Here is a 22,493-nt window from a genome sequence, read left to right on the forward strand (position 1 = left end):
CATATCTAAAATCACTTTGCTCCAGAACTCTAGCTAAGCCTACAGAATTTTGGGAACCCAACAAAGCCCACTAGGTCGATCTTTTCTCCCTTTGCTTTATTCTCCGCTTTGAGTTGTCTCTGCCTGCTCTTGCTCCTCTTTAATCCGCAACTTCGGAAAAAAGGAAAAAAAAAAGGGAGGAAAAGCGGCAGTCTTTCTCACTTTCATATTGCATCTGGATCTCTAGCTTGTTAAGCTATTTAATTCATGATTTTGTTATTGTTCCTCCTTTCCAATCCATTTTTCTAGGTACGGGGGGTAAGAAAAAGAGAGGGGGACATTTGAGCACCCCCCAAGAAGCATGTCTCCAGTGACAAGTTTCTAGAGAGGGCATGATCCAATCTTAGTGCTTGGAAGGGCTTTTTCATTCTCTCTGTCTTTGTTTAGGAAAAGTGGCATAGTCTAGAAAGTAACACAAAGCGCTCGTGCTAGCCACGGTCTTTCTAGGCTCCTCATTGAAATGGATGCTACGGGGGTTGTTCAGGTAATGGAAAATAATTTGGTGAGCCGTATTCTGGAGTATTACTGGGAAGCAAATTGCTGCGCGGACCGTTTTGCAACCAGCCTTTGTTCTGGATAACTTTAGGAAGGACTTTGTTAACAACACTGGTGGCGGTAATACTTTTATTTACTTCTCTTTCAGCAACCTCTGTGTTGCCAGAGTTTTACCATCCTCTTTGTGGAGCCAACAACCACTAATGGCCCAAATTCTGTGTCTCATCATAGTTGATTTCTAGTGATACAGGTACCGTCGGGTTTATTAAAGATAAATAAGAAAACGAATAAATGAACAGCCCTAAATCACTAATCACAATTGAAAACATAAGACATTCCACTTGTCTAAGAAACTTAAGATATGACTTAAAGATGCCACCAAGGCTAGAACACTCTCAGCTGCACAACAAAATGCAAAAAGTGAATCAATAAATTTGCCTCATTTCTTGTCCTTTAAATTCATGATCCATGTCACAGAGCAGAGCAGCAAATTGACCAGTTAAGGACTATTTGCTGAAGGAATACAGTCTCAGAATCATACCCTCAGCTATAACAAAAGTGTATAATTTATTGCAAGCAACTCACAAAGAATCCATACAAATTGTCTAATCCAATTAAGCATATCACACAAATCACTCACCACAAATAAACACCAACCAATCCAACAAATAGTAATAACATCTATAATCTCTCTCTTTCTCTCTCAAATTGAGAAACCCAAAACCAGTAATTACTACCTATGTGACACAAACCTAAAAGAAGGGAAAAGAACAGACTCTCACTTCCATCAAACAAATTTGAATTGGTCATTTCCCTCTATTTACATTGCTAGTAATATGCAGGGTAAGACCTTGATGCAACTATGAAATAATATAACAGCAGAGAAAAGCTGACCAAACAATGTTGCAAGTTTTTCTTATCTTTTGTCCTTTGATTGCTCTCACTTGACTTTCTCTTCACCCTTGGCCTCTGTCGTCAGTGCCTTTGAGCTTGGGGATTTGCCGACGATGGCTTTCTTTACCTTAACACCTAATTGCTTCACCTTCGACATTATGTTACCCGAATGCTTTTTCGCTGAGACCTCTTGTGCAGGCAGGTCCCTTGATGCTTTGGTGTCGTCGCCGTCCTTTGCAAGCTCGTTGGTCGGAGGAGGCGTGGGTTTTGCATCTTCAACGTCACCTTTTGCCACGCCATTCTCAGTTTCCTCCTCTGCCTTGACCTCTTTGGCTTCCTGTGCTTCGACTGGAGCCAGTGTCTCTTCCTTCTCCAACTCAGCAGCGCCTGTCAAATTTTCCTCGGCTACGGCAGTGCCTGTCAAATTTTGCTCAGCTAGTGCATTCAAAGTTTCCACTTTAGTCACCTCATCTTTTCTGGTTTCTTTGTCTTTCTCCTCAAGTTTCTCGATCTTTTCTTCATCCTTTTCCCCCTCAACTTCGGGTTCCACCTTTGCAACACCATCCACTACAGGTGCACTTTGTTGACCATTCACAGCCGCGGGAACTTCCTTCTCAACCACAGCTTGAGCTTCCTCAGTGGCAGTCAAATTGGTTTCTGTAACAGTGGGTGCCTCTTCAATCTTTTCTTCCATGGAGGACGTGACACCATCAAACTCATCCATCACTGACCTGAGATCTCTTGCTACCTTAACCTCCGTCTTCTCTGCGGGCTTTACTTCCTCACCGCTCTCCAGCACATTCTCCACAACATTGGCGACTTCTTGGGGTTTATCCTCTACTTCTTTGGTCAATTCTGGCTTATCCTCTACCTTGGTTTCTGCTTCTGCTACCCCTCTCGGCTCAGCCACATTGCTGGCTTTTGCTTCAGTCAGCTCACTGGTTTCAGTGGCTGATATGTTCGGCTTGTCAACCGCCTTCTCTTTGACTGGTTCAACAACTGATTCTTCTTTTGGTTCACCTAAGACAGCTTCAATTGCTCCTTTTTCCAGTTCTTTGGCATCAGCTTCCTCCTTGACTTTCTCCTCAGGTTCTTTTCCTACTTCTTCACTCGCAGGCTTCTCCTTTACTTCGTCTTCAACCACTTCGACCATCGCTTTCTCCTCTATCTTGCTTTCAACTTCTTTGCTAGCCACTTTTTCCTTGGATTTACTCTCAACTGCATCCACCACAACTGCTTTGTCCTCTGCCTTATCTTCGATTTCTTCAGTTGCAGATTCCTCCTTCGATTCAACTTTAACTTCTTCAACCACTACTTCTTCTGGTTTAACTGCCTGAGGCTCAAATTCTTTAACTGCTTCAACTTCTTTCTCCTTTGGTTCAGCTGCAACAACGGCCTCGACTTCTTTCCCTTTGATTCACCTGCAACAACAGACTCGTCTTCTTTCTCCTCTGTTTCAGTTGCAACGGCCTCCTCGACTTCTTTCTCTTTTGGTTCAGTCGCAACCGCTGCCTCGACTCCTTTCTCCTTTGGTTCATCTGCAACAGCCGCTTCGACTTCTTTCTCCTTTGGTTCATCTGCAACAGTCGCCTCGACTTCATTCTCCTTTGGTTGAGCTGCAACAGTTGCCTCGACTTCTTTCTCCTTGGGTTCATCTGCAACAATCGCCTCGACTTCTTTCTCCTTGGGTTCATCTGCAACAGCCGCCTCGACTTCTTTCTCCTTGGGTTCATCTGCAACAGCCGCCTCGACTTCTTTATCCTTTAGTTCATCTGCAACAGCCACCTCGACTTCTTTATCCTTTAGTTCATCTGCAACAGCCACCTGGACTTCTTTATCCTTTGGTTCATCTGCAACGGCTGCCTCGACTTCTTTCTCCTTTGGTTCATCTGCAACAGCCACCTTGACTTCTTTCTCCTTTGGTTCATCTGCAACAGCTGCCTCTACTTCTTTCTCATTTGGTTCATCTGCAACAACCGCCTGGACTTCTTTCTCCTTTTGTTCGTGTCCAACAACTTCAACCGGTGTCTCTGCTTGAGGCACATCAGTTACAATTGTATCCTCTGTTTGGATACCAACGGTCTTGGTTGCTGAATCTGAAGGGTTCAGCGCCACAGAAACTTCTTCCACCTTCAAGCCAGCGTCAGAAGGTGCGTCCGAAACAGCTTCACCTTCAACTGCTGCAGGAGGTTTAATCTGCTCCTCGGGCGTTGGTTCTTCTGCTTTAGGGACCGGGATATCTGGACTCTCGGGTTCAATGTCTTTGGTGATCTGTTCTTTTGTTTCCTCCTCTTTAATTATCTTGTTCTTTTCATTTTCCTTCTTCTCAACCGTCTGAAAAAAATCAACAAACATATCAGGAGTGCCTTATATGATATAGGACATCAAAAGAATCCATCAGAAAAGAAATTAAGCGGGAATTTAAAAGTGAGAAATTCCAGGGTAGGGTAATCTAAATTCTTATCAGCAGCGATTTGAAGCATTTCAGTCTGAGCTAATGATATATGTATATTAACAAAGTCCCTAAACTATGTGTGGTTAGGCATCAAAAAGGGCGAACTGATCAATCCACAACAAGTGAGGTAACGTAACAGGATGCCCGAAATTTATGAACTTGATCAATGACAAAGCCATCAACAGGAAAGACAATGATAAAATGATATGTTGGATTTATATCAGTACAATTAAACGACTACTAGTGCGGAGAACCCTTTAAGACATTGTTATGGGTTTAGAAAGAGAAGCCAGGCAAGCTGAAACAGAGATACTGAAGTCTGTATAAGCTTACTACTCAGGGGAAACGAAATTAAGGAAGGATCTAGAAAATGGTCGGAAGAGGTAGAATTTATCTTCCACTGGAAACTCTGAAATTCACTTAATCCAAGTTGTAGTTGGTCTAAATACACAAAAAAAAATTCAGAGATTTGCAAAAGGAAAACTGAAACAAATAAACTTCTTTCATTCTGAGTCTGCACAACACAACTTTTCTAGACTTCCGGGGGGGGACCTTCAAATGGTTTTTCAAAAGAGATACAAGTTTACTAGATAGCTAGTGAGAGGAAAAAAAGATCAGGATGAGAGAATTCAAAATAAATCATAGTCTAAATTAATCCTTCCTAGAGCTTTTTTATACTAAACATGTTTCAGAACTTGGAAGTCCTCAGTTTGAAGCATGAAAAAAGCACATGCAATCAGAACATCCAACAGATGGACTAAAACACCCATCTACTTCTCTGAATAACAAGCATAAGACTTTGTTCTTGAGTGTTTGATTATCTTTACGAAACTTACAAGGACATGAATCAAACCGAACTTCTATCCATGAGGGGGAAAAAGAAAAGATCAAGACAGTTCACATAACCCAAGCTGCAAAAGAAACAGAGGAAAGACATAGAGGAACAGAGGTTTCTGTAGAGACTTACTTCATCAGTAGTGTGATGATCAGATGCAACAGTCTCAGAAGCCATGGATGGATGAAATGAGTGCTCAAAGAAGGAGGAGAAAAATGAAAAATTTCTTTCCCTTCCCTTCTTCCGGCTGGCTTTTGGATTCAAAAGAGAAGCGGAGGAGTGCCAAAAGGAAATGATTGATGCTGGAAAGTAAAGAAGGAAAGCCAGAGAGCCCCACTCAAACTTGGAATTGGCAATTCAAAAAAAGAAAATGAAAAAAGGAAAAAAAGGAAAAAAGGAAAAGACAGGGTGGTCTTAGTGAGCTGGATGATTATTTAGGGGGTGTCTGTATGGCTGCATCTGTATGCATTTGTGATTATTATTCCAAGAAGACAACTCACTCGACCCCTAATTATTTTTTCCTTTTTCCTGAAATGCTGTATCTGCATGTAGCTATCCAAACTGTACTTGGGATTTCTTGCCCCTTTTGTCAGAACCCATAAATACAATGAAAATTATTCCATGTATTTTACCAATATTGCTAGAGCCGAATTTGACCACGCAAAGTCTATATGACGTGGATCTATCATCTTTTGAGTAAGACGGAGATTGTGGTACATGAATCGATTACAAATAGGACTTATGTTTAGTTGTTCAAAAAAATTCAGAAATCCTAAATTGTTTTGCATTATGATTTGCTCCATTCACTGTAGTTTATCATAACAATGAACAAATTTGTCGACTAAAGTATCAAGTTGTCAAGCCAAATTCCCATATTGTGTTGGCCTTTTTCAAGTCTTGATTCCTAGAATTGCACGATGGCTCTGCCAAGTTCATCCATTTCAGCAGGAACAGGCCGCCCTGTTTCTTTTCCGCTGCTGTCCACTTTCGGGTTCGGGTTGTACCACTCGGATGGTGGGATGGGATCCACGAAATTTCCTAGGATACCGCGAGGCGTAAAAGAGGGATGTTTTTGCTTGTACCTTATCTTCGTTGCTCTCGCTAGTTAACAAATGGAAAAAGAAGAAGCGTGTATTGCTTAAGCACCCAAAGAATGTACTTATCTTCTCTCTCTCTCTTTCCCTCTCTTTTTGAACTTTTGGGATTGAAGGAAATATGGGAAAAGCAGATTCCACTACAGCATAGAAAAATCAATATTCCTAGTGCCACCCTTTATGAGAAAGGATCAGGATTGATTACATGTGAGAAGTTGGAATTATGAGCTTGCCCTTGGACTTTACAGCAAACGGCCCAGCTCATTATGCACCATGTTGAGGACACCAACGGTGAGATTCCCCTAGTGTATCAGACAGACAATACTGACAAAATAGGGTGCCGTGAATTACGACCCAAGTTGATGAAAAGAGTTAAAAATCTTAATCCGAATTTTAAAAGAGCTGATCATGGGTTACCAATTCTAAAATCACAAATTCAAGAACTAGATCTCAGGCATCCGTGAGGCGGTGATGGCGGAAAAAGGGGGAATTGGTTAATTAATCGACTCATATCTGACGACGAGTACAAGTTGGACTGCATATGTGATGATGACTGCTAACTAATTTTAATGAAATAAGATACGGAATATATTCATCATCTTCCTAGAGACCCATAGAAAGAATGTCAAAAACGGGAATGCAAAGGAGATGATTGGAGGGACTTTCTGCACTGTTGTCCTCGGTTGAATTTTCAATGCGTTCCGAAATGATTCGTCCGCCAGGATCCTAACTAAACGACTGTTGCCCTTTGCCCCACCAATCCTTTACGTTCCAGAAATGAGGTTAGTATAAAATGGGTATATACTCCTTCGCTGGCAGTCTTCAAGGACCGAGGGGATTTTTCGATGGAGTTACACAGGAACTGTGATGCTGATATGTTGGAAAGGGAAGGAACCCACGCGGTGCCTGACCCGGACGCATGTGAATATCCAGAACATTCAAACAGACTTTTGAAATCGAAAAAAATTTGCAAAAATTGAGGGACAAAAATAGAAGGAAAAAAAAAAAAAAAAAAACTTTCCGTCATCAATCTATGCCCCGAGAAATGGCCTGTAGTGCTTTATGTGAAAACAACAGATGATTCTCCTGGAGTTTCTGGTGATTTCACATCCAGCTATCTTATTTAAGTCATTGATGTATATACAGTTCAAGCATTAATTTAATTTTCTCGCCTTGAAAAAAAAAGAAAAAATTGAACACAATCTCATGATAATGATAATCCACGAGATTACTTATCATGATAATCCACGTGAACCTCCTATGGGCTATTAATTCGTTATGGCTATTTCCCCATACACCTAACATTCGTTTTCAAGGTTTTTTTTATGTCCTCAGATTGGGGAGGGGGGCATTGAAAACGAAGCTAGTAGTAAACAGTCATAGTCATGGTGCAGGACTTTCCAGATCAAAGCAAATAGGAATGAATAGCATGAAGTGATTTCTGGTCCAATGACAACATAACATATAAATCAAGTGGGGAAATGTCACATATCAAGCCAGTTCATGGGTGTCCCTGACACAGACATTTCGTTCTAAGATTAAAATTTCGCAAGCTCACGAACATTGCAGAGCCACATCTTTGGGATCAATATCTCAATAGAGGGTCCAAACACAAACGTCTTTTGTAGCTCCCTCTCAAGGCTAAGAGGCTAACCACGTTGTCCACTTCTTCACAGTAGGCTAAAGTCAGATCATATAAGTTCAGAAACTTCGTACGATGCGTTGTTCTCAGCTCATCTTGGTTTGGTATCACGCTGCTTATTTGGATCCAAGAATGGCAAGAGCAAGACATTCAAGTAGGCTTTCAAGCCCGATACTTGAGGCCATGCCGGGCCGGGCCGGTTGGCCACTGTCTGGCTTGTTTCTGGAGGTAACAGTGAGATCATGTGGGGCTGTGATTGTCTTTTATGCAAGTCAATATTTCCCAATTAGGTAAAAGATGAGAGAACCTATCCAACATACGGACAGCTAAAGAGCAAGAATGACACTCTAGTCAGGTTAGAAACCAGGCATTGTTAGGAAAAAAGGCGGATAAAATAGGAAACTAATCTCCGCCGTTCAATGGGGATTCATGCTGAGGTGCTGATTTTTCAAGAGGGTAACTCTGGGATGTTAAGTTAAATGCAATAAATTTAGAGGATCCTAATTCATTAAATAATGTGAGAATGTTAATCTTATCTCAAAAAGCTAAATTTGGCCTTCAGTATATCAGATCTAAAAGCTGGACTATGACATGTTTGTGTAATAGATCAGAGAGTATGAGAAGATCTCTTCCGGAGGCCATTTCTAGCCTTTTCTTCCCCTCATTCGTAAAAATGGACCGTATTTACATAATCAATAAGTGCTCTTTAATCAGCCTACTCGGTCTTCCCCAAATTGGTACTTATTCAATAGGCTCAATTGCTACTATGCAGAGTTTTGGTGTACCTATAAGGCTCTCCGATCCATACATATGAGAAGAACTAACTGGAAATTTGTCTATATCGAAATCACTTAATAATAGTAAATACGGAAGAGAGCTACATAGAGAAGCTCAAGTTGCTATGTGACTTGTCCCTCCATTTCGAATTGTTCGATTCTCAATTAAATCGACAGACTTTGGGTACAAGAGAAAAAAGGAATGCTCTAAAATCGAACAAGAACCGATAATTTGCTTGTTGAAATGCTCCGAGCACGCTGGGACCTCGATTATTTACGGGCATCACCATCAAACAAAAGCCCTCATTGAAGAATTGAAAGACATTCCTCTCGGGGAGAAAAAGAACTGCATACTGGATTACATTAGGAATCAGTGTTGTCATATGGACTACTACCCGCGGCTGTCTGCGGATTATTGCATCGTCCCCGAAATTGAGTAATGTGTAGATGCCACGGGCATCAAGCGAGGGCAAGCAATACGAGATGCGCTTTTTAGTCTCATCTGCATATTGCATAAAGATGGACTGCTTCCCCAAGTTCAAGCCAGATATTCCGGCTAATTCTCTCTCCTTTCCCAACTTGCAAAATAATTTTGGGATATGGGTGCTGTAAGTCCTAAAGCTTATTGTGAAAGTGTAATTGAATCTTAAAGTTTTGAAAAAGTACAATTAAATCATAAAATTTGTCAAATTAGTATAATCGAGTCCTTCCATTAATATCATCAATTTATCTAAAGGAAAGTGCTGCCGCCACTACCCATTACCAAAAGGGTTGGCTAGGGTCAACGACCCTAAAGTGGCAGTGGCAGCGATGATGGCGAAGAGAAAGGGGGTCGAGCGAGGCCTTGCTAGCCCAAGCAAGGGCCGACAACACTTGCCTAGACTGGGTTGAGTGTGCCAAGATATGGGCAACATCGACCCTCCTAGGGGTTGTCAACCATCGCCCACCCCAGGTGAGGCCTCACTAGGGCTAGCAAGGTTCACCCAAATCTAGGCGATGCCTCTCCGGCCCTCGCCTAAGGACAACATAGCTTGCCCAGATATGGGCGAACGTCAGTCCTCAACTGTGGTTGACAAGCCTCGGGGTCCTCAGGTGAGGCCTCGCTAGCTAGGCGAACCTTGCCCAGGCCTAGCGAAATTCACTATCCCTCGCTTGGGGCTGGCGAGGCCTCACTCGAGGCCCCCAAGGCTCAATGGCCACTCTTGACTAGGGGTGGCGACCTTCGCTAGCCACTTTGGCAATGGGCAACGATGGTGATAGCCGTTGATGAGTCCCTAGCTTTTTTTTTTTCCTTTTTTTCAGTTTTGTTTTTTAAATTATTTTTTCTTTATGTAGTTTTTAAATACTATTTAAATGAGATTTAAAGGAAAAAGTAATAAAAATGCCACGTAAGAGAGCGAAATTAGTTTTAAAATGCCACGTCAGCATTTTTCGTTAGATGAATTGATGATATTATCGGAAAGACTCAATTGTACAACTTTAATAAGTTTTAGGACTCAATTACACTTTTCGAAAGTTTTAGGACTCAATTGTACTTTCACGACAAGTTTTATACCTCAATAGTTTTCTAGGCCACAACCAAACACGGTGTTCGAGAATCTTTTAAGAGATCTACCATCCTTAAAGATGAAGGTGTCTGATCCTATTTACCCCTTACTATATTCAGATCCAACATACCTCACATGCAAATTTTGTCCACACATAGCTTAGGAATATAGAGGGGATGATCACAAGGTAAGGATCGATATGATTGCGATTCACTTTTGCTGAAGTTTCCTGGCCTTATATTGAAGCACTGGGTACATCCTTCACATTGCATCCAGGTATATGGACTACCTATATCCACCATTAAGGTCGGAGCATAGAGACGTGTGCCAACTGACAAGGTGGTCGTGGTGTATTTTGGCCATGCTCAGCCGAATCCTTCCAATTTATTAAATTGGAAGAAGCCATCGACTCAAGTCGGCATATATGGGCAAGATATATTTCGGAGATCCTTTCATATCTTTCTTTGAGGGTGAGGCTTTTTGGGAAGAGCGTGTTGTCAAATCTGTCTATAGGGATGAGCTTGATGCTGAAGCCATTGGATCCAGAGGACTGCGTGGCAATGAGAAAGCGAATGAGGAAATTCAGCAGAATTAGACGTGATGTTGTCATTATCCTTAGAGGTTTTTTGTGGAAGTGTTTGCATGTGCTTTAGAATGGATTTTATAAAGGTCCCTCTTGTTGCAGTAATCTTGCCTTTCTCCCTCGTAATAAATCATATCCAGACAAAATTTAATGCAGAAGCTCACGTGGACCTGGTAGAGATGTGTCGGATTTTCCTCTAGATATACAGAGTAAATGCAAAAGGTGCATGATATACATGCATTTAAAGTATCACCGAAAACTTAGCTAACCCGCAAGTTCTTAAAAACTATTCTGAAACATAGAACATAATTGACAATTTCACAGATTCTAGGTACTTATTGATTTAAAAGATGTGGCATTATTGTCAAGAAAAAAGCACGATAACATACATTTTCGTGTCGACAATAACACAAAGTTATAAAACACAACAACCTTGAACAACTAAAGTACAAACGAGCACGACTTGTTCCTATTGTTATCCACAACATATATATTTCTTACACCTGGTAATTATTCGAGCACTATACAGCTCGAACATTTACCTTCTCTAACTGCACCTCCTATTAATGTAATTGAGAAGTAATTGATACTTTATGATGTGGGACGTGATAATCTTCAAGTTGGGTTATTATTCTTTGTTTTAGAATTTGAAATTTTAGGTAGTTTTCTTAGAGACTTTATTTGTTATCTGATCAGGTTCTAAATTAATATACTCAGAGATTTTCTTTACTTTTTCTGATACTTTTCTCATTATCTACTTCTAGGAAATCTGCAGAACTTTTAGTTCATATTGGTATTATACTATTCTGTATATAATTCAGGACATTAACTCAGAAATAAAATCGAAAGCTTTTCTCCTTGCGCTCCGAGCATGTTGCAACTGTTTACTTGTGTGGCGAGTTGCGATTTCTGTTATCATACGTTTTTGCACCGCAGCAATTTCCAATCGATGTAATTGTTTTTCTATCTTACGCACATAATCCTATGGACAAGCAATTGGGTTACCCGTTAAATTGCATCGTTATACCGTCACTATTTCATTTCCAGTATTAAATTGGGAGTGTACCAACGTGAGTCGATGATCTTGGACGTGATTTTACAATACAATTCATAAATAACATGACTGTGAAGAAACTTTAGTCTGGCAGTCCACTTGAACTGGTTGCAAATTGAATGGATTGTTTCTTAGTCTAATCTACCCTTACATGTTTATTCATTGATCTTGTATTCGAGAACTAGTAGTTCGCCCTTTTAATCCTCCATGGCCCAGATAACTCAATTTTCTCCCATGAACTAAGCTTTTAAAGAAATAAACTTAATGAAAAGTTGTCTTTATTGGATCCATATCGCTAGCAAATCTAGAAGAGAAGTACACAGAGGACCTTGTACGTTGCTGTGTTTACTTTATTTCCTTGCTTGATGCGTTTGATTATCAATTGGACCGACAGATTTCGGGTCCAAAAGAGACCATTAATGCCGTAAAATCGAACAACTGCTGGGTCCTGGGTCTCGTATGGGCATCATCATCAAGCAGTTTGCATTAAGGAACTGAAAAACATTTCTCGCGGGGAGAAAAAGATTAGCTCTTTCGAAATGATATTTCCGATGAGGCATGCTGCAGCACAAATCCAGTTGACCCGGTCGAGGAGGGAGATAATGCCAAGTATATTCCCTACGGAAATATTCGATTATTTCCTCAATTAATTTACCACACGCAGCTCAAACAAGAGCTGTATGAGGAATTCCTGAGTCCAAAATATCTGCCTGTGTGGTTCGGTCTCATCCGAAAAACTGAAGGCTCTATAGCTAGGCGCTTCCTGTTGACACTAATATCGATTGTTGTAACCGCATACCAAGTTATGTTAGGAATCAATCTTGTCGTCATGATCCCAGGTTGTCTTCCCATTTGCGGGTCATCCTCGAAATGGAGATATGTGAAAGCACCGTGGTTGTCAAGCGAAGGCAAGCAATATGATATGCGGTTCTTAGTCTCATTAACATATTGCATTAAAACAGACCGCGGTCCTAATCCCAAGCCAAATATCCTAGCTATATTGTTGTGTTGTCTGCTCTTTTCCCAACCCAACTTGCAATTGTCTAGGCTGCAACCAAACACAGTGTGGAATTTCTTTTAGGGGATCCCCTATCATTAAAGATGAAGGTGTCTGATCCGACCTGCCCCTTACTATAGCAATCGCCAATTCTAGGTCCAAAATACGTTTGGTCATACATGCAAATGTTGTTTTCACATAGATGAGAAACACAAAGGGGATCAATACAAGGTAAGAGCCAGTATGATTTCGGTTGGCTCTTATTGAAATGACCTTGCCTATTAAAGAAGCAACGGCTGCATCCTTTGCATTGCATCCATGTATCCACAGTACCCGTATCCACCACCAAGTTCAGAAAATATGGACGTGTGCCAACTCACGGGGTGGTTAACTAATAATTGAGACTGCCTTTAACAGCCGAAGGTTATAGCGCATTGGGGTTTTGTTTCATTGACTCATTTCGATCCATTGAAGTTGCGAAAACCATGGATTCGAGTTGGTACACATGAGCTCGAGATATCTCAAAGATTCTTTGGTCTCTTTTTTTTTTTTTTTTTTTTTAGGGGTGAGATTCTTAGAAAAGAGTTTTGTGTCAAATTGGTCTGTTGGGATGAATTTGATACCGAAACCATCGGTCTCAAAAGGCCTGGAGGTGATGAGAAACCCAATGAAGAAAGCCCGTAGAGTTAGAAGTGACGTTGCCATTGCTCCTGAGTTTTTTTGGTTGTGGTGTTCGCATGTGCTTCGGATTGATCTTATAAGAACCCTTCCGTGGTGCTATAATTCTTCCTTTCTTCCTCCAAATAAATTAAGTTGACCAGAAATTACATGTACGGCTCATTTATAAATGGTAGAGATATATGGGATTTCCCCCTAATTGATACACTCCAAAAATAAAGACAATTACATTAATTAAGATCTCATTTTTCAAAGGTCAACTCATCTTGGACCGAAGAAAAAAAAAGTATCCAGTGCATGGTGTCAAGTTCTTAGAGTGATAAAACATAATTACATTGCATAACTAAAATACAAACAAGTATCGGTTTTTTTCTTCATAAAAAAATATAAACTCTGCAAGTTATATCGTAACAAATCCTTCCTAGCCTTCCACTGAATTCTAAATAGATCTTTCTATCTCTTCCTTTTCAAAGGCCTCTCATAATTAAAATTAATAGAAAAAATTAAATCTTGACATCAACACAATTGATTAGGACATTGAAGGATTTTCATGTCAGTAAATAAACATATCAGTTCGAATCTCACCAATTGTACGCATACTACTTTGGGTCACGTCCTCCTACATAGTTTAAAAGTTTGGACTTAACCAGTTCATCAGACTTGTAAGGTGATTCATGAGCTTCCAAGTAACTGGATCTCCCTAGCCTTGCCCCTAAATTATCCAAAAAAAATAAAAAAAATTACATGAATAAAAAGGGAAAATGATATTAGAAATGTCAAAAGTTATGTACGACGCTTTCTTTAATATCAAAAGTTTTCGCTAACTCATTTAAGTATTAAATTAGAGAAAAAAAACAATCCCTTAGGTTCCTCTGGGAAGAAATTCTAGCTAAATTGGTCACGAGGCCACTATAATTAGAATCTTTTACTAACTTGCCATATTTTAAAAAGAAAAGAAAATCTAGTCCAAGTGGACGTCCAAAATGATGTTGCACAATCCTGCATGGCTTGATCAAGCAAAATGATGTTGCACCACATCTTGGCAAATTGACATCACATCGGAAGGATCAAATAGAGCTGGGATCATTGTTGTTTAGGCCTATGAACTCCTTCTCATCGTTCACTTACCATGGCTTGTCGTCATCGCTCGCATGCCATCTCTATAACTCTCACTCATTCAAGTTTGTCATCTTCTCTACCTAGCTTAATTGGCAAGAACAATTAGGGCTTGGATGGCAAAATTAGAGCTCGGATTAAGGTTCTTGGTGCAACCGTGGGGACGACGGTAGTAAATAAGGAATCACAAAATAGTGAAATTGTGATCATGGGGACCTCAAATTGTTTAATCAATTCGGTGTTATCTTTGTTACTTTCCTTCCACTAAATGACGATCACTAAGTACTCTTTAATCAATTAGTCATGATCGTGGGGACCTTCATGTGAAATTGTTGTCATTTCTGCATTGTGCTCCTAAAAGTAAATTTATTTTCATCCTTGGGTGCAACGTCAGCATGAGAGGCAATCTTGCAACCATCATTGTTTGCCATAGTGGGGAATCTGTTATTGGCGCCAAGAAGTAGGTTTATGCTGATGGAAACAAAGCTATTGTCTTCTTCGACGTAAGAGGGCATCGAATATTGATCCGAAAGAAATTTTTGGAATTAAAGTAGATATTATATACAACTTTTGGCACTTCTAGTGTTCTTCTCCCTAAATAAAAAGACAATATGAGTCGAGAAAAAATGAGTTTAATAGTACAGCCCCGTTTGGTTCAACTTTGGGGAAATGGCTTTGCATTTCCCCATGTATCTTTGAGAGAATGAGCATTTTGGAAAGGGAAGTGTGCTTGGAAACCAATGTTTTGTGTATGTCTTGCAAAGCTATTTCAAAGTAAAAAGAAAAATGAAAAAAAGAAAAGAAAAGGGAGGAGGAGATGCAGCTAGGTGATCGTGGGGGTGCAGCTAGTGGTTGTGGCGCTAGTGGTGGCAAGGAGGCAGTGGCGGTGGCGGGGAGCAGCTCGCCCGAGGTCGCCTCGGCGACGCCCTAGGTGGTGCCACCTAGCCACCTAGGTCGCGCCAACCTCAAGCGACACCCTAAGTTGCGCAACCAGGCGTCGCCCGGTCGCGCAACCTAGGGCGTCGCCTAGGTCGCGCAGCCACGGCGGCGTTGCCCGAGGTCTAGCGACTCGAGCAACACCGCCCGAAGTCGAGTGACCCCGGGTGACACCGCCGAGGCCGCGCGACCTCGAGACCGCGGCATCTCCCGGGTCACTCGACCTCAAGCGTGACCTAGGGCGTCGCTGAGGTCACATGGCCTCGGGCGACGTCGCCTGAGGTCGAGCGACCCAGGCGATGCCCGACCTCAGGCCACCTCGCCTAAGGTTGTGTGACCTCAAGCGAGGCATCTCGGCAGCCCGCTTGCAGTTGAGCGCCACCAACCGCGAAACTCGGCCGACTCTCAGGCGAGGGAAGAAGAACTGAACAGGGAAGAATATGGTGGGGAAGAAGAATGAACAGTTACTCTTGGCATTTTGGAAATGCCAAAGCTGAAAGCAGCCCTACCCCAGCATTGGGCTTTCAGCATTTGGAATGCCCACATTCCACCAAAGAACATTCAAAAGTTTTGCCAAACACAAAAATTTTCCCCCATAGGGCTTTCGGGCCCAAAGCCCCTCGGGAAAGTCCAACCAAACGGGGCCTACATATATAGGTTCCAAACTAAATTGATTCTTGGTTAGTGTTTCCATTCAAGCCTTAATTACAAAAAGTTGTGTAATACATGTTTGTTTGATTACAATGGGTAGTATTAGGGAAGATGAAATCACATAATTAGAGAACTACTATCATTCTTAAATTGCCTTGTCGAATGACATATCATTCGTAAATACTCGATTAGGCATGTTCCATTTCCTTCCAATTTACTTCAACTTTTCATCCCAAATTTGGGGAGTACATAACGGTTAGGATTGCAAGATAGCTTGCACTCACTGGTACTCTCAGAAAGCCTCTTAACATGGCATATCATTCGCCATTCTTATACAGCACCAGATCCTAGTAGTCTTTTGTTCATCACGAAAACATGAGCAGTCCAAAAAATGCAGCAGTTCCCTCTATTTTGATGTGCTCTCTGCTTCTTTCTCTTGGGTCACAGAGAAATCTTGAGTCCTGGAAACAAAGCTCATACTTGTAGCGAACGATTCATCATTGGTGGCACCATTGTTATTAGGCCCAGCTCTGAGAAGCATCTCCTCATCCCCAGGCACATTGTTCTTGTACTCGTACCAATTGGCCCAGAACAAGTAATTCACAAAGTTGACCACACTTAGGATGGCCAGGAACCAATAGAACCGCTCCGCATGGTTCGCGTTCAAGTCCCTCCCTTGTAGCCATCCTCCCTTGCTCTTGCCCTTGCCCAACCTCTCGGTCACCGTGTCGATGAGCCCGATGAACGCGGAGCTCAGGTAGTACCCGATCGACAGAGAGAGCCAGGAGAAGGAGGTCGAGAGCGACCTCATGCCCAGGGGGGCCTCTCTGTAGAAGAACTCCATCAGGCCCACCAGCGTGAACATGTCGGCGATCCCGAAGACCGCGTAGTGGAAGGAGAGCCAGAAGAGGCTGATTTTGTAGTTATGTCGGAGGAGCTCCTGCTTCCTCTTGATCTCCACGAGCCCGGCGATGCCCATCGAGATGGCCGAGAGGACAAGCCCGACCCCGACCCTCTGGAGGTGAGTGATCCCATTCGGGTGGCCCGTGAACCTCCGGATGAAGGGGACAAAGGCGAACTCGTAGACGGGGATGAGAACGGACATGAAGACTAGAGGGATGACCGGGATCGAGGCCGGAGGGACTTGGAAGTGGCCGAGGTTTGTGTCCATGAGGGTGCCTTGTTGGACCGAGAGGGTCTGTAATTGGGCCAAGCATGTGTTCATGAGAATGGTGCTTAGGAGGATTGGCATCATCCTGGTCAGGATCTTGACTTCCTCCACTTGGGTCACTGTGCACACCTTCCATTTTGCCGGGTCTGTGCCCTTAGGGAGGATTGCTGCTTTGTCTAAAAACCTGATCATTCACAAATTTTACACATACTAATGTAAGAAAGAGCAATTAATCATGAAACGATAAAATCGATCTTAGAGGTTTTCATGGCCAGATTAGAACGATACAATTTATGTCGTGTCGTCGTGTCAGTGTTTGTGACTTCTGTCATCGTGTATCAATATTCATGTCGGTTTGTATCCAATTGAATCCATGCTCGTATCGTGGGTTGGAGCGTTAGAGAGGACGAACCCGAATTGAGAAGTGTGGGGGGATGAGCTCTCCTCTCTGGCGGACCTATGATCCCGCACTTCGTACAGTTCTTCCGCGGTCTGTGGCACCTCCGCTCTCCAGTTCTTCACCGCGACCACTAAAACCTGCGCAAGGGTTTCAACAGTTTCCAATGAAACATCGTTTCTACGCTGCAATCTTGTTGTCTTTTTTCACACACCAGGAAACATAAACCATCCCATACGTATGTTCGATTGGAAAGGTGAGGCATTGGCATACCCTTAGGTAGCAACCAGCTTAAATGTTTTACACCAAAGTTATGCAGTGGATCTAGCCGATGACGGTCTAGAAAAATATAAATATGCTGGATCACTCAACTCCCGTGCAACTTGATAAATTTAGTAAATCACAATTCAAATTATTCACGAGGGAATTCGAGCAATGCCTTGCCTTTGACTTATACAATGACGCCCTTAGTCTTTGATTAGCCCACTTGACACTAGAAGTACAGGAGCGCACGCTGAGAGAGAGAGAGAGAGAGAGAGAGAGAGAGAGAGAGAGGCCTACCTGAAGGACCCTCAAGAGCGGGCTCTCTCCGGGCACACGGACCCTGTAAAACCTCTTCCCCAAGGCCAGGAACACGAGCCCCAAAAAGGCGCAACAGAGTGAGACCGCAAACCCGACATCCCATCTCTTCTCCGTGCTCAAATACACCACGAAGGTCACTCCGAGGGTGGCTCCGATGGTGATGCTGAGCAAGAACCAGTTGAAGAAACTGGCAATGTCCTTCCTTTCCTTCGGATTGCGGTGGTCGAACTGGTCTGCCCCAAGTGCAGGGATCGAGCCTCTTATGCCTCCTCCTCCAAGGCCCAGAAGGCATATCGACATGTACATCAAGAGAGCCTTTGAGCCATGAACGCACGTGGATTCTGCACATGGTGCGGGTTGGAGGTTCTTGTAGTGGGATTGGATGATCACCAACAGATATCCCTGGAAAAAATTGGAATTCGATGACTTAGGAAAGGAAAATACTTTCATGCAGTACAAAGTTCAACTTAACATTCTTGATGACTAAATTAGTTCCTATGCAGCAAGTTAATCGACTGAAACTCAGCTAGACTTGATCTGAGCAGATTAAGTGGGACTCGCTCATCGAAATGGGTTTGTTTGTTCTGGTTTTCTTAAGATAAATTCATATAGCTGCACTCAATTTAGGTAAGTCTTCGGCCTTACTTCTTGTTAACTGAGATTGTGTTGAGTATGTACGGGTGTGGAAAAGTTACCATCAGCTCAATCGCACCGAAGACGAGGGCGGTGTTGAGACGAGTCATGTAGGTGTCGGAGATGAACCCTCCGACAAGGGTCAGCAAGAACGTGGTGCCAAGATAGTTGGTTGTGGTGGTGGAGGATCCAGAGAGGTCGAACTTCATGACGAACATGAAGTACAAAACCAGGCTTGCCATGCTAGCCACGAAGCCGATGTTGTCCAGGAACATCATGGCTGCAACAAATCAATGTTTGAGAGTTGTGTTGCCTGTGATGCATTGCAGACTTGAATATTCAATGATCATCACTTGCAAATTAACTTACCAAATAAGAAATAGGTGGCCTTGAATCCACCTTGCCCTGAATTCTTCACGGGTTGGTAAACCAGTTCCTTGGCCCCTGGCAACTCTTCATCCAACCCCTGCACATATTGTTGCAACGTATCCAAAATAAGGAATGCCGACAGGACTTCCAATTATTTTTGTAATTGGACCTAACAATTTTGGTTGTTTATACGAATTATTTTGGCCACGAAATCGGCCTGACTCTCTTTAACCTTATCTTTGCTCAACCCATCATCTAGACCTGCGAGGTATCCTACATGATTTAGTGATCGTGATGAATTGGGCGCACAAGCATGCGGCTCACCCAAATATGGCTCACCAAGGTAGCATACACAATGATTTCGACATGATTTTGCAATTCGATATGATAAATAATGCATCATTGAATTGTAAAGTAGAAATCTGTTGTCTCGTCCCTCTAATGCATATAATAAAGGTAGATTACCATGATCCAAGAATATACTTGAAGCGAGCTTTGCTAACGAGGTGAGAATTGGTATAGGAGTGAGATATCAAATGAAGGGCCCTTCATATATAATGACAGAAATGTGTGTGGACGATTTAAAACAATGAGGAAAAGTAACACCACGGACTAAAGATAAGATAAATAAGGCTGATCGAACCGGCCTTATTGACTCAAGGGACACTAAAATCCATTGCCAATCAACGTCTTGTAGGCATCAAAATAGTGTCACAATGATGGAACGTGATTTTTTTTTTATAACGTTGTGATGTGGAATGATAAGGTTGTCATCCTAAACGACAAGTGAAAAATAGTAGTTCAAAGACAACCTGATTGAGAAATTTTTGTGGGGGTATGAGACTCTAAGCAGCCCAAAACAAAAAGATTCCATGATACTTAATTTGTTAATTTTGTAGTATAGTTAATTGCAATGTCGTTTATGACAAAAAAAAAAAAAAAATAAAAAAAGAATTTCTATGTCGTCACGTACACTTGCCAAAAGGCCTCATGCGGGAAGGTGGCGGACTCCCCAATACACGACGGACATAACGAAATGGAGACAGAGAAAAAAAGTGTGTTTTTATTTGCTGCAATAGAACCTTGCTAGAAAAATAAATTGAACTTAGGATGTCGAGATCTAACAACTCGTGCCATTTCAGAAGTCAACGAGGAAAAAGAGCTTTTCCCAGGAGGGACGTAGCCTACCTACCGCAAGTGACGAGGCTTTTTCTCCCCCAGGCTTTGTGCATCGATTGGCGGAGAGCCATAGGCTTGAGACGGAGGAAGATTAGCAGACCAATCCTCGATGAGCCCGGCTGTTCCCTTTCGATAGAACATGATGTTCTGTTGTGTCGCTGAGGAATCGAATCGAAGCAGAATGACAGAACATATATGTTTTGGCCGAGCCATATGGATTTCGATCGTATAGCCAGGAGTTGTTCCAGAAAATCTTGAACAACCAACACTGATGCTAGCTCTGTGATCGAGAGAATTTGCCAAGCTATAATGACTTGATTTGACAAGGGCAAGGAGTCATCACTAAGGTTAGAGGATCTAGATAAAGAGCGGTTCCTAATAGACTTCCATGGCAAAAGAGGCAGAAGTGAACTAAATTATGTGCTGAATATAGGGAAAGCGATTCTAAGATATTTATGAGTGCACACGTGCACGCAAACTGTAATTAACTCATGAAGACTCATTTTAACGTAACGGCAAACTTTGTTTTAAAACTCTAAAGTTAAGCTAGCCCAAGTTAGAGCATTATTAGGATGGGTAAGCTCATAAGAAATTACCTGCCTGTATGTCAAAAAACAAAACCATGAGCCTCAATGTGAGACGAGCCAAAGCAGATAATATCTTAAGTAAGTTAATCTAATGATATCACTATAATAGGTCTATGATATATAGCATTAGAGTTTGGACCCTCTCCAGTAGGTCTGTAGTTTGAGGACGAACGACATGAAAGCTAGTGGGCCTATAATGACCCAGTCCAACAAGGGCAAAGAGTGATCATCCGGGTTAGAGCGCTTGGATAATTAGTGCCTCCTAGTAGGCTTTTTAGATGGTGAATGGGACAAGAATAAATTGAATTGTGCACCAAACACGAGAAAAGTGACTCTAAGATATATATGTAAAAATAAGAATTAACTCATGGGGACACATTTTGACATAACGGTAAGTTGCTTTGGAACTCCTAAGTTAAACGAGCCTAAGCTAAAGCACTATTAGGATAGAAGACCTCCTAAAAAGGTGATTGTTTGTACACCAACGGAAAAAACCGTGAAGCTCGGTATGAGAGAGGTCGAAATGGATAATACCTCGACTAAGTTAATTCGGGGATATCACACAAACACTCCAAAACCTACAATGAGTGCAAGAGAATTTATTGTGAGATTCCTAAATTAGGACACGCCAACAAATTACCACCACTTGAATATTCCATGTCCCAGGCACGTCGGCAATTGTTGTATGATAAAGACATTTGGACGGATATGCATGGAACGACTTGATTCGGAGCGAAACCCCAACCTTTGTCAAAAGGACAAGCCAAAAAAATCACCAAGCACATAACAATATTTCCTAGACTTTCCGGTAGGGAAATTGGGGAATCATCTAATTTATTTTTCCCCCTTTTTTTCAAGTGTGAAAGGTAGAAAAGGATCTAAAACAAGAATTGTTCGCCAATCCCAAGCCATGGAAAAGGGAAAGGAAGAAAGCATCTCCTCCTTTTCGCCAATTCAATTCCTTCATTCACTCTCTCCGTGCGGTTGCTAAGTCGCAAACGACGTTTCTTGAGTAAGGAGAAGAGTTTCCTGGGGTAGACTTTTTAATCCAAAAGACTCAGTCTTCCTTATGATTTGAAGGGCCATTTCAAGGCAGAAAAAACCATCGCCTCGACAGCTGTAGATCGGTTCTTACAAACTTTTGGATCTTTAGCTTATAATTTGCTCGTACAAATTAATCTGTAAGCGATAGTTGACATTCTTCAAGCAGTTGAAATTCACTCGAATAGCCTATCATTCCATCCGTGGCTCCAAGGGCCATTGCCAAACACCCCATCGTGGGCAAGTAGTTGACCCCGAACGAAGCAAGAGCAAGTGGGGAATCATCTAAGTAAAAGTAAGAAAGTTGGTAACGAGCAAGCAGTTGACCTTAACTCCATAAGAGAGTGATTGGTTTCTTTCTCTCATAACCTCGACTTCTTAATTTTACCTCTACTCCAATCGGCCGGTCTTCCAATAAACATCGAATCTTCAAAAGAAATCTTTCTTCTCCATCAGGTAATAGGTCCGATATGTCTTTGGAACGTTTTGAAGTCGAAGATAATTTTCATATGGAAAATATTAACAAGGAGGGAGGATTGCTTCTCCACCCGATCTAACCCGTCATGTCAGTATAGAAATGTCGTGGAGAAATAGGTAGGAGGAAAACTCTGTTTCGGTGGACGTATTTCGACACGAGGTCAATGATCATGGGACGTAAAACTAAAGCTGACGAACAGAGCACTATAAATGACTAATGGGACGTGAGAATGAAGCTAATCTCTGCGTCGATAGGAGGCTACAC

The 22,493-nt window shown here is 42.0% G+C and overlaps 2 protein-coding genes across 2 annotated transcripts; both read right to left on the reverse strand.

Annotated features, from left to right (window-relative positions):
• Nucleotides 1–1,082: 1,082 nt before the first annotated feature.
• LOC104415314 (titin) lies at nucleotides 1,083–5,099 on the reverse strand. The gene is given in 3 exon segments (XM_010026589.3): nucleotides 1,083–2,730; nucleotides 2,733–3,762; nucleotides 4,851–5,099. Coding segments are annotated over 3 exon segments (2,331 nt in total). The 5' UTR covers nucleotides 4,896–5,099; the 3' UTR covers nucleotides 1,083–1,474.
• Nucleotides 5,100–15,987: 10,888 nt separating this feature from the next.
• On the reverse strand, nucleotides 15,988–19,487 carry LOC104415315 (protein NRT1/ PTR FAMILY 4.5). The gene is made up of 6 exons (XM_010026591.2): nucleotides 19,410–19,487; nucleotides 18,945–19,041; nucleotides 18,638–18,855; nucleotides 17,922–18,344; nucleotides 17,376–17,500; nucleotides 15,988–17,147 (listed from the first exon to the last, which is right to left on the reverse strand). Exons 1-6 carry the CDS (start codon nucleotides 19,410–19,412, stop codon nucleotides 16,199–16,201), a joined length of 1,815 nt encoding a protein of 604 aa, XP_010024893.2. The 5' UTR covers nucleotides 19,413–19,487; the 3' UTR covers nucleotides 15,988–16,198.
• Between the last annotated feature and the right edge of the window lie 3,006 nt (nucleotides 19,488–22,493).

This window comes from Eucalyptus grandis, chromosome 8, assembly GCF_016545825.1.
Source record: "Eucalyptus grandis isolate ANBG69807.140 chromosome 8, ASM1654582v1, whole genome shotgun sequence".
Lineage (NCBI taxonomy): Eukaryota > Viridiplantae > Streptophyta > Magnoliopsida > Myrtales > Myrtaceae > Eucalyptus > Eucalyptus grandis.